This window comes from Toxotes jaculatrix, chromosome 7, assembly GCF_017976425.1.
Source record: "Toxotes jaculatrix isolate fToxJac2 chromosome 7, fToxJac2.pri, whole genome shotgun sequence".
NCBI lineage: Eukaryota > Metazoa > Chordata > Actinopteri > Toxotidae > Toxotes > Toxotes jaculatrix.
In genome coordinates, this window is record NC_054400.1 from 2,854,076 (window position 1) to 2,867,060 (window position 12,985).

The window sequence follows — 12,985 nt, forward strand, 5'->3', positions numbered from 1 at the left end:
CAGCTGAGGCTGCCTTCTAGGGATCTGTCTGCTCAGACAACAGGACAAAATGTACTGAGATCAAAACCTCAATGAAGCAACAAGAACACAAAACATTCACTAAAAACCACGATCCAGCTCCTACTGAACAAAAACCAAAAGCAGCTCCCGCTAAAATCAGAATAATATGCACGACAGCTAAACTGTGCTTCACTGTGCGCATGTTGGATAAATAACACATCTCTGGGACACACTGCACCCGAAGCAAAGGTGAAGAAGGCTTAGTAAATCTGTCCCTCGATGTCTTGCTCGAGGACACTTGATGTAGATGTGGGTCGATACTGGGAGGGAAACCTGGATGATCCACGTGAAGGACGACCTCCCTGCTTATTACATGACACCCTGTTGCCTCAAGAGGCTTTGAATTACTCTCCTCACTGTCGAGCAGCCTTTTCCCAGAGAGAGACACTTGATTTAAGCACCTTTCACCCAAATCACTGAAAGGAGCAGAGCGTTCTTCTCCCTGACAGCAACAGTCTGTGATCAGGAAATGTGATTCTCCAGACAGCAATATTTTATTTGACTCTGTCTGCAGCACAGTGGTGTTTCAGAAATATCTTAGCTTTTGTGGATCATGGTACAAACCAGCGTCTCCCTGATGAAGAGAAATGGAAGCAGGAACAGAGACAGACAGGTGCTTTTGACCAAACTGTCCCAGGAAGTCCAGGACAGTCAGAGGGGGAATGAGAGACTGAGAAAAAACAGAAAGGCTACACACACACATACACCTACACATGGCCTCACCTCTCTTCTGTGTCAGGTCCACAGAGATGTGGGACTGCGAGGAGGAGCAGGACGAGGATGAAGACGAAGCGTCGGGGGAGAGGCAGAACTCCTCCGGCGGCTTCTCGGTCAGGGAGAAGTAGTCCGGCAGGAAATCGGTGTAGCTCTGCTGTAGCTTAGCCGATTGACCTGCTGCAGAGACACACACACACATACACACAATAAGACACATATAAACACACATCGCTTTAGAGCATAAGAAGCCTTTAAGGACAAACATAGTTTATGTCTCTGACATATTTGTTCTCCCTGCAGCGATACTTTTTCAGTGACTCTTTTTGTCACTGTGCTCGTACTTTAAAAATAAATATCTTCATAACTGCATTTGTCCCAACATTGAGAATACAACAATTAGCACCATTAATCCGTCCCAGCGTGTGGCTAGAGGGCGCTGAAGGGAAATCGAACACGTTGCGTCTGGCAGGCCGTGTTCCCCCGCCCCTTCGGGGTTCTGTGTTACCAGACAGGACGCCTGATCCTACGCCGCCAGAGACCCTCTCCACCCCCAGTGGGTTTCGGCGACGGTACTCCCTCCATTTGAGGGCCTGAGGAGAGAGGTGGTGTGCTTTTGGGGAGGGGAGGTGTTAAGATTATGATCGAGGGGTTGGTGGTCAGGTTGGGGTTAAAGGGAGGTTCGTTGAGTAGGTGGATGGAAGGAAGATTTGGGAGAAAAGGAGAGGAAGAAGGGCAAGTGAGAAAGGTGAAGGGAGGACAGGAGAAGTCCATGCATGAGGGGAGAGAGGAAAGAGAAAGAGAGAACAATAAGAACGTAGAAGAGCTTCCTTTAAAGAGCAGATCAACACTGAATCACAAAAACTTAACAGCTATGATGGAAGTGAAAACCCCAGGAAGATCAGGTGTTTTCCTAAAACTGCCGAGATCAGGTTTCCTTCTCTGGGAAAGGTTGGCGTGGACGAGACACAGGAAGAAACCAGCTGCTGCCCTGCTCTCTGTGACTTTCAAGGTGATTTTGTCAACTTCTTCTTTTTGTTTTCTGTTTAATGTAAACCTGCCGACTGATTCTATCATCAAGAGACTGACAGAAGCAAGAAACCAAATATAAAGCAGAAGAACAAAACAGGACAGACGACCATAGTCGTAAAGTTGAAAGAGAAAGCGGAGCAGTGGGGTCATATGTTCAGCACACAAGTCGAACAAACCATACACCCGATGAAAACAATGAAATGGGACTGACGACGAAACTGGACACTGGCTTGTCTCCTTCTCAAAAAAGAAGGAGACAAGCCTGAAATTTTTACTTTATATTTAGGAGCAACAAATGAGTAGACAACAAAAATCCCAGTTTGTGATGTGACCAAAAGCCTGATGTCAGACACAAGACTTTTGTGTTGTTGTTGTTGTTTGATCCCTGGGGCCATCATGTGTTTACAAAGCAAAAGTCCAGGAAAAAACACAAAACTGTTTTGAACCATAAAACAAAAGTACTGTGAAATACTTGTATTTTTAATTTCCTCATGATCAATGTAAGTAAAACAGGTTTATCTAAACTTAAATGTTGTTGCGGCTCCAGTGCCTGGAGTTTGCTTTTGTGAACATTTTAAGATTTCAACCTATAATTTCTTAAAGAGCATTTTCTCGTGAGAACACACTCTATGAATAATTTTCGAGGACACGTCAGAACTCTTTAGGAACCTACCATTATGTGTCCTGGCTCCAGGTCCTTTGCTTCCCTCCCCGTGCTTTCCAGAGTCCAGACAGCCCAGCGGGCTCAGTGTGTCACCGTGGAGCGCTGGTAAACTGGACAGAGCTCCACGGTGGACACAGTGTCCCTGCACCGCCGGCAGCATCGGTGGCACCGTCCCTCTCTTCACGCCCAGGGACGGCGGCGGGGTTGCCGGTAATGCCGCGGAGCCCCCCCCCTGTTTTACTGTGGGCGGGGTCTGCAGGGGGCCGAGGCCTGCTGAGAGCGGGCAGGAGAGGCTGTGTGAACGCTGAGGGCTGGGGGTACAGGTGGAGCAGGTCCCGGAACTGGGCGCCCCCTGGAGACGCACCGGGGAGTAGCTCCCAAGAGGTGAAGGACGAACTGATCCGGGGGGAGGGGCTGCCCCAGCCAGTGCCCCCTGATACTTCCGCACATTTTCAGCTGCATCTTCACTATCCTCCCCCACCGGACCTCCAGAGGCAGAGCCAGACCCGGAGCCGGAACTGGAACGGGCCTGCATCCCCGAGACGTAGCCCGTGAGCAGGGGCAGCAGAGGCTTGGGCTGCGGGGGCTTGGAGGTGAACTGGTGGTGGAAGGTGAAGGGCTGGATGGGGAGAGTGGTGGGCCGCTGGTCCCTGCTGTAGCGGACCACCGCTGGCCGGCTGTCTGAGGAGCTGGAGAGACCACCTGCATGAGAGCATGAGGAGGACAGCAGGGGTGGAGGAAAGATGGAGGAGTCACGGGGGGAGAAAAGGGAAAACAAAGAACAAAAAAAACATTTAACAAATATGTAGAATATAGTCGAGGCTGCATCTAATGACTGACCTAATAAACTGGCCTGTTTCTGATGGGATGCTTGTAACAGCAGAGGATTTTTATCTCTTATTTTTCCTCATACATCTATCGATTATTGTTTAATTAATCAATTAATCTTTTACTGTGTAAAATCATCACAATTTCCCAAAATGCAAGCTGTCACCTTCAAATTGTTTACATCGTCCAGCCATTAAACCCAAAGAAAGAAATCCAACTTACAATGATACAAAACAAACACTCACATTTCAGAAGCTGCAACCAGTGAATAAACAGTTAAATCATCACGATCAGTTTCCTGTCGGTCGACTAATCGGTTGATCGGTTAATCGTTTGAGCACCGACCTGCATGAACACGGTTAGAACTGAAACCTAAAACACAGACTAACAGAAAACCGCCCAGTCATAACTGACAAAGCTCAACAGCCCTTATCACAGACAACCACGCCAATGTTAAGAGACGCTGCTCTGACAGGCCCACGTGCACACAAACACACATCTACAGACACACACACATTCACAGAAACACAGAGGAAGACACACACACATAGACTGGACCTGGAGGCACTGCGTCAGGAGAGACACCAGCGAGGCGAAGCCTTGTTCTGCACTTGTTTTCTACCACTAAGTCAGTATCTGTGTGTGTTTTCTCTCTGGGTGTGTGTGTGTGTTCCTAGATCCAGTGCAGTGTGTGACAGACAGGAGCGTGTGTGACGTCAGCAGTGTTGCGCAAGCTGTTTGTCACCCGAAAGCCGGCCCACCGATGTCACCTGAGCTGGGCGCAGTGTTGCGTTTTGGCCACGGGGGGCGACGTTGAGCTGCTGTGGAAACGTGGTGAAGGAGGGAGGAGGGAGGAATACTACACACCCTTCAGGCCTGAGCTCCCACTGGGGACGGAGGATAGGAACACTCCCTCTCTCTGTCTCTTCTATCTGCTCCGTCATCCCTCTAATTGCCCCCGCCCCCCCTCCCTTTTCCATCTACTTCTTCCCTGCTTCCTTCCTTCCCTCCTCTCCTCTTTCACAGATGAATCCATTAGACAGCTCGGGTTGTTCCTTAGCATCATCAGTGAGCGAGCTGAGGCTTTTACAGAGGCCTGTACGCTGCGGTGAAACAGCACAGCTGACTGAAGTGAAGTCTGATGAATAAAATATGATCTGAGACGCTGCACAGCCTCTCGTTCTAATCTGAAATCATCACAGTCTTCATGGATGCAGCGTTAGAAGACAGAGGAGGACGTATCTGAGGCGTGTGTGAGACGCGCCTCGTTCCAATTTATCGGTGTCCTTGGTCTCACTGCCCCAGTCAACTGAAAAGCCATAACTGAAGGACATAAAGTCACAGAATGTCCATTCCAGCTCTGATCTGTCCTCAGTAAATAAGGAGGGGAAGTGCTCTGTTGTTCTTCCACCTGAAACTGTGCAGCTGTGGAAAGTGAAAGCTGCGCACTCAGCAACAGTAATGGTTCCCCCATTATTTATCTTTATTACTGCACACACTTTTTTTCTTTTGTCTTTGCTGAAAAAGTGAAACGATTCTGAAAATTGCTGCAGGTTAATTTTGTGCCTATGGACTAATCGATTGCTCTGCTCTCATCTCGTCTCTAATGATCACACTCTGATAATATCCTGATTGTTTTAAATCTGATTCTACTGGGTGGAGGCAACCAAGGAACCCACAACTACATTCCTGCTGCATACTGACCTACATATGGCCCATACATGAACGTGAACATGGGTGAGAGTAAAACATCCGCTCCATAATTCAGCCGACAGATTCAGTGTAAATGAGGCTGGAGGCTGGGTAATGGTGACCTGAGGCAGGATGGTTCATTCTGTGGTGTGATGCCTTTTACAGGAGGAATCGTTCTGTTGATTTCACAGATATTCACGTTAATAAAAATGTAGTTTTAAAATGCAGGAAATGAACGAAGCCACAGCAACACCTGGTCCCTTTAACGGGTGTAAACACAGAGATGAAACTGACTAAACCGATTTCCATTCGCTGGTTCGTCTAATTAGTCTGAAGAAACCTGGGGGAAGCAGTCTGTTAATTAAACATCATTATTATAACAACATCATAATGAATCTGCATTAAAGGACATTTCTTCTTTAAATTTTCATTAAATAATTTTGGGAGCTCCTGTTTGTATAACGCTGTGAAAGGGGAACAGCTGGGACATTCCTTTCCTGGTGTATGGTATTTTTCCAGTGGAATTCCAAGCACTCCATGTGTGTGTGTGTGTGTGTGTGTGTGTGTGTGTTTATCTAACCATACACACACACAGCAGGCAGCTGAGACTGAGCTTTATAAGGTGAAGGGGCCTTCCAGGTCCGGATCTTCTAGCCTCCATCGGCGTCTGATAGTCACCGCACAGTTCCGCTCATGCCTCTGGGCCCATTCACACTTAGAACCTGCTCCCATGGCCTCACACACTGGCCTGCATATATTTGCACTCGATTAAATGACATTTGCGTTAAGCTGAATAGTAATAGTCATGTAGTGATATGTGAATCAGACAGTACACTCCTGCGGCCTTCAGCGTGTGCGCTCATGATAATCAACATTTTGGACAATATGCATAAAAAGTGAAGCAGAACTGGTCTGTTATTGTTTTCAACTCGTTTGATTCTCAAGTTTATGTGCCATATTTTTTAAGGAACTTTAATTTGCCCTTTGTCTTCCTGCAGAGGTCAGAGGTCAGACAGCAGGATGCAGTAGATTAATTACTTCCTTAATAAATGTGCATTAATAAAATTACCTTCCTGAAAGCACCGGCAGCTGCATGTGACTTTCTGAGCAGCTTCTTCATTTCGAGAAAAACAATGAAATGCTTCAGATAGATGCTTATCGTGCAAGATTTCAGCGACTCACTGCTCTGGCAACCAAACAGAAAGACTCTGTAGAAGTTTATCACTTCTCATCGCCGTGTGATTAAACCGCCAACACGATGAAACTCACGGCACCTTTCGATGATGCTACAACAGACACAGACAGGTGACACCCTTTGTTCTGTCAGCACGGAGAAGCTCTGTCTGACCTTCCCTTGTTTTCTGAGACGAGTCGGGGCCTACAGGCTCTGTGGATCTGGATGCACAGCACACACAAACACACAGCAGACCCACACACAGCGCAGTTGGCTGATGTGGAGCTCAGCGGGGGGGGGGGGGGTTCTCTGCACCTTTATCTCCCCTCTCAACGGATTGTTATTCCGAACACGTTTGGCCCACTTCGAGCCTTCGTTCAGAGTAAACCCGAGGATACACGCTCTGCATCACTCTGTCGGTGCTATCTCATCCTCTTTGACATTTTAAGTGTGTTTTAAATTCCTGTGGCCATCACGAAGACAATGTGAAGATCTGACCGCTGAAATATTTCCAGCTGAAGTAACAATAACTCCTCATCAATCAATCATCAGTGCAGCCACGAGGCAGGATGTGTTTTAAATGAAGTCAGTGGCTCAATTATAAAAAAATAATTACTAATTAGCAGCTGAGGCAGAAGAAGATGAAGGGTATCACCCAACTGTGCAGCTCTATGGAGCTTTCTAGCACTGTTTTATTTTCATGGCTAGCAGCTAACAAGCCAGATAAGAAGGGAATGAATATTAGACTTAAATTAATTAGAAGGTAGGAAAACACAGCTCCACTTTAATGCTAATCCTGCTGCATGTCTGCTCAATGTGCCCCCCCCCCCCCCCCCCCCCCTTGTGGCAAAAATTTATTGATACCTTCAGCCTTGGCCCGGGTCTCCCTCGCCCCCTCCAGGTGTCGCTCAATGCTGCCATGGCTGTAACATCTGGTAAAAGGTACAGGTGACAGGCTCTGATTGTTAGCCTGCACGTGCTGCTCCGGGATCGGAGAGAAATCCACTGAGGAGTGGGAGTGGGTGGAGTAAGTGGAGGAGAAAGGGTCTGGGGCTGCCTTCAGCGACGGCGACCCCCCCGTACCTCCGTTTCTTCTCTTACTTCTGGCGATCTCTGCAAAGGAGGTGACCCGCGGAGGAGGAGGCGGGGCCGGGGCAGCGCCCTCACTGAGCCGGACAGGGCAGCTCAACATGCGCTCCAGAGATCCGAGCCGAGGAGACGGAGACTTGTCCAGGTTGCGGTCGTAGCTGCGGGAACGGGGACGACTTCCTGAAGAGGCACCGCCTCCGATAACACCCCGGCCAACCACAGGGGGGGAGATGTTGACGTAAACCTGGCCCTCAATCACAGCGGGAGCAGCTTCAGCCTCACCGACTGCCTGTTGATTCTTCTCCTCCTCGTCCTCTCCATCATGATCATCATTATCGTCTCCCTGCTGGAAAGGAAACAAGCAGGGGGGCGGGGGTGGGGGGAGCGGGGGTCAGATTACCTGAAGGGTTCTTCAAAAAAAATCTTTAAAACCAACCAATCCACAGAAAACCAGCGGCCTGAGGAGGCTTCATGCCCGTTTTTTTTTTTTTTTTTGACCGTTACAGACTCATGTTAATACCCTTCAGCAACACATCACTGCTAAAATAATCCTCAGACATGATGATATCAGATAACCCCAGACAGTGTCTGTGATCTAAAATGAGCCAGTGCCAGACTAATACCAGTGTCACGGCTATTTTAAGTTCAGGGCTATTGTCAGTGTCACAGGACCGTTTGCATTAATTCCAAACCATTTCTTTACTGTTTCTGGTCATTTATCCTGCTTGTTACCTTTAAGTATCTCAGGTAAATGAAATTGTGTGTGGACCTACGCGTACAGTGGTAGCCACTTCACAAACGTGACACTGTGCGACCCATGAAATATTCTGGTAGATGGATCACAAACTGTTTTAACTGTTGAGGAAGGAAATCTCCACTCACCCTGGATGACTCGCCATCCTCGTCCTCTTCCTGCACGCCCTCCTCATCAGCGCGCTGTCTGAACAGGAAGTACTCGCTGGGCTGAGTCGGGGTGGGGCTGCCTTTGCTGTGCTCATCGGAGCAGCTGTTCACCGAGGAGCCTGCAGGACTCGGCGACGACTGGGACGAAAGGTCACAGGTGACCAGCTTGTAGTAGTTCTGGGTGGCAACAACCAGTCGGGCCTGGCTCTGCAGACAGGACGCCAGGTCTCCAGATGACCCGGAATGTGGGGGGTGGTAGGAGTTGCAGTTGGCGTCGAGGTCTAGAGCCCCCTGGTGCTCCACGGAGCAGGAGCAGGTGGAGGAGGTGGACAGGTGTGGTTCACGGATGAGAGGGAAGGTGTTGCCAAAACAAGAGGGTTGTTGCTGTGATAGAGGAGGTTCAGTTGGGGAGGTGTGAAGGTCTAAATAGAAAGCCCCTCCACTTGAGTCTCGCTGGTTTCCTGGTGGATCAGAAACAGACGAGGTGCAGGAGTGCTCAGTGGAGCTGTTGAGGTTGGTGTGCCCAGAGACCGGCGGCTTCTCTGGCACGCTGTTGTTCATCTTATTGTAAATGGCGCTGAAGTTGACGAGCACACCGTCCGAGCTGTTGCAAGAGGAGTCGCTGCCGTAGCCTTGCTGGCACTCTGAAAAAGGCTCGGGGAAGGCTTCAGGGAAGTGCTGATGGTAGGTCTGGGACAGCGCGCAGCAGGAGCAGTGCTGGATCGAGGAGCTTGACGAGTAGGAGCCCGTCTTACTGCTTCGACCGCACCGCATAGGATGATCTTCATCTTCATCGTCATCGCCCCAGTCCTGCTCTCCACAGTCCATGGACATGTTGGAACCACTGCTTCCATGGCGGCGCTGGCTGTCCAGACCTAAGATGTCCAGGTCTTCGAGGTGGTTGGAGAGATCTGAAGCGACGCCCCTCAGGGACTCACGGCTGCTTCCTCCCACTGAGCTGTGCAAAAGAAAGGGCTCAGAAGCAAAGCCAAGGTCATGCAGGCGGAAGGGAGCCATCCCGTCATCAAGGGCAGAGTTAGTGTCACTGTGGAGGTGAAAAGAGGAGTCCTCAAGGTAACCGCTGAGGTTGTCCCCATCATCCTCGTCCTCGTCTTCTTCTTCGTCATCCTCAGTATTCAGCAGGAACGGATTGTGACGCAGCGGATTCCTGCTCCTCGGCTTAGCTCTTGGTAATGTGTGCGCTGCCATCAGCTGGTCCTCCGAATTGCTCGAAGTAAACGATGAATCATCGCTTGCCGTGCTGCCGCCTCTCCCACCACCGTTCCTCTCTCTTCCTCCGTTGTGGGACGACCAGGAGCCGCTGGAGGTCTGGATCAGGCTGCTGTAGAGCAGAGCCTCTCTCTGGAGGACATCTCTCTCTGGAAGGGAAGTGGTTCGGCTCAGGCCCAGGTTCTCCGGCGGGCTGAACGGGTTGCTTCTCTTCAGTGAGCCCCCACAGCCACCCTGCCGCCCCCCTGACACCTGACAGTGCACCAGGGGAATGTGATGCACAATCAGGGTCTCGCCAGACAGTTTAGGAGGGCTGTCCATGGTTCGAGAAGAGGGAGGGTGGGACTGGAGCTACAGCAGCTGAGGGAGGCCCTGTGTGGGTGAAGGGGAAGGTACAAGCGTGATGTGTTGTTGGTTTCGTTCACACTCGGTTTGCTGAGCCCAGCTCCGCAGGGCCGCCAGGGACGTGGAAGGAGAGGTCGGGGAAGTCGACACCGCGGTCAGAGCGGTACATCTGGAAAACACAAAGAGACGGAGAGAGGGAGAATGTTACAGGCGCAGGAAACACAGCCGTCAAAGCACACACACATTCCACACGCAGACTTCAAATGTTCAAGGCGAGTCGAGTTTGATTGAGGGACTTTACATGTACAAATCTGGGGTGAGATTGTAAAAGATGTGAAAGACAAATTAAGACATTTTCATTGGACTCAAACTGAGAAATCCGTTGAGTCCAAACCTGAGGACACCCTGGTTACGTCTCAGACTTCAGAAAGCTCCTCTGCACCCACAACAGGACACAGCCCTGTTTTCATACAGCAGTATCCGCCCATGACGACTACACTTTTTCACGAGTGGCCCTTTAACAACAGGACTTGAATATGTCCAGCGCCAAGTATAAGGTCATGCTCTTCTTATTTATGCACCACAACCACTATAAAATTAAATGATTTAAATGGGTCACAGTGTAACAGCAGAACACAACTAGAACCATCGAGTCTCATCTTTACACTGAGCAGGGTGACTCAGCACTGTGTGAGGTGGAAACAGTGAGAGATACACAGACACACACACACACACCAAGCAGCTGACTCTTAAACAGGACAATGATCTCATCCCCATTCGCATATTACTCCCCTAAATGACACACACACACACACACACTGATACACAAAGGGTTTAACAACCATTTCACTGAACACACCCTTAAAATCCACATCCCTCTCCTTTAAGATTCACTTTGTTGGTCTAATGAGGTTTTTAGCTGATAATCAGTTTATTTTTAACATCTGAGTTTAGACATGGAAGCTGTTTTCTTCTGATGCACAGACACTCTGACAGCACATTTACAGGCATTAACCTTTATGCAGCTAGGTTAGGAGGCGTTATGTGTCGTGGTGGTTTTAGATGTAAATATACAGTATCGCCCTCAAATTAAGTGTCGTACATTTTCCGTAACGCTTGCTGCATTGTTGCACGATGTCATTTCCTCTGTCGACAGTTTTCTTATGTGGCGAAGCTGAAGAAGATAAACACGCTGAAAGTCGTTTCTCCCTCAGTCATTCACTCGCCGCCTTATCTGAAATTACATGGAACGGCTCAGCTTTGTTTTTGCAGAGAGACAACATTAGATGTCACACAATGCTACGCACAACTTTAAATGCAGTTTAACAGCTGGGAAATGCTGCTGCTGTTATCTCAGATTAATGTGGGAATGATTTATTTATATACTGTATGAACCACCGTTACATCCTTTGTTGTTTGTTAGTGCAGCTGTTTTTAGACGGACAGAATATTTCCCAGGGTTACAGGGCAGCTTCAGCGTGTGCTAGCCACCCTGCCAGACCCAGGTTAATCAAATTTGGCTTGTTGAAGTTAATCCATCCTCTGCAGTGTCTTTAATTCTCTGTCATAAAGCATTATACGATATGACCAGGCTTAGGAATGGCAGCTCGCTTTAATTCATCGGTTCACCGGCTCATGACCTGGACTAGAGAAGTGCTAACTAAGACTCAGAGTAATCCCTCTATTATACCTGATTAGTAAATCATAATCCCAGTAGGTCGATTAGAAGCAAATTTCAAATGAAATTTTGATTCTCAAATCTCTCTGGATGTCGAACAAGTGGGAAAAGTGGGAGCGGATTTAAAACCAAAGAACGGAATCTGATTTAGGGATTAAAAAAATGAAGGAGCAGGAAATGGGAGCATCTCAGAGTGCGCTGCAGAGACGGTCGGACACAGATTCACATGGATTCACGTGCAAATACAAAGACAGAGGAGACCTTTACGAAAAACAATTACAAGCAGCTGCATAGTGAGCACTGCTTCATCATTATTATTGCTGCTAAATACAGAGCAGAGAAAGGCCAGCTGGGGCTGCAGAGCAGACTGCAGGTCTGAAGCTAAATGTTAGCACGGTGACTGAGGTTTACTCTCTGGCAGGGTAATAACTGAGATGCCACTCCTGACAAATGACCTTTCTGAACAGAGACCGGAGCGGTATTTGCTGTCAGGGAGGCTTCAGCTTCACCTCCACCGAACCGGAGCTCAACCTTTTTTATCCAACAGCTGCGAACCAAGAAGCAATGGCTACCCATGATGCCCTGCTGTGGGCGTACAGGAAGATAATTATCAACTTTGGCAGATATTGACTCAGTTCAGTTTCACGTGAAGCCTATCATTCACTGAAATCATTATTGGTCCCAATACTGAAAACAAATCATAATAAAATATAAACTCCACTGACAGATTAATCATTGGTAGTAGCCTTAAATTAAACCTTAAAGTCAATTAACACATCTTCTAATATGTCTTAACTCTTTGATTATTTTATTATTATTTATAATTCTACTCTACTTTGTTTCATTAATTACCTTTTTGTACTCTTCATTGCCAAATTTTACTCATCACTCCGTTTTTATTTGTGATCCTAAAAAGTTTATCAGTGAAAAGCAGCCTGTAACTTTATTTTGAAAGTATACATTCAAAATAAAGAATAAAACTGTAATTTGGGAAGAAAACAACCTTTACTCAAGGTCAACATACAAACTAAGAGGACCTTTGTCCCATTTAACATTATAATCAGAGCTCACTTTGCACTGAATATGTGGTAACGGCCACAAAAAGCCTGATATCTCACCACCGCTGCTTTCAGAGATTCTCGTTACGTAACAGCAGAGAGGACACATGAGGAAGAGACAGCTGACTGCAATTAACAGCCACAGTCAGTGGCTGTAATATGTTCAGAAACGTTCAGTATTTAATGTGTACTGCTGAATAACATAATAACTTCACATATTACGGACAAATGCAGCTGATAAGAAACAAAGGTGACACAATGCAAAGATCCCACAGAGGCCGGATTCTGCAAATCGTAGCAACGGACTTTTCATTTCTTATTTAAGATACAAAAAAAAAAAAAAAATCCCACCAAGATAACGTTTGAGGTGTATATGAGGTCTAGTGGTTCTTGTCAGTAAGTGACATTAATAAGATTAGCTGAGTGGTTCTGATGAAGAGTGCCGGCAATTTTAACACCAGACAAGAGAAACTAAAATGGGTTTAAGAGATTAGCTGCAGGGACAGGGAGGTTAGATT

At 47.8% G+C, this 12,985-nt stretch overlaps 1 protein-coding gene across 3 annotated transcripts in view; it reads right to left on the reverse strand.

The window, feature by feature from the left end:
* Positions 1 to 12,985, reverse strand: part of rusc2 (RUN and SH3 domain containing 2) — a 29,125-nt gene that overhangs the window by 5,558 nt on the left and 10,582 nt on the right. For 2 of the 3 annotated variants that reach the window (XM_041042247.1, XM_041042248.1), the window contains exons 2-6: positions 8,136 to 9,900; positions 7,029 to 7,599; positions 2,480 to 3,172; positions 1,181 to 1,387; positions 784 to 954 (exon numbers count right to left, since the gene is read on the reverse strand). In XM_041042247.1, the coding sequence (XP_040898181.1) occupies positions 784 to 954; positions 1,181 to 1,387; positions 2,480 to 3,172; positions 7,029 to 7,599; positions 8,136 to 9,707 (3,214 nt within the window). In that variant the 5' untranslated portion in view covers positions 9,708 to 9,900. The remainder of the gene's footprint in view (positions 1 to 783; positions 955 to 1,180; positions 1,388 to 2,479; positions 3,173 to 7,028; positions 7,600 to 8,135; positions 9,901 to 12,985) is intronic. The other variant, XM_041042249.1, reaches the window with a different exon arrangement.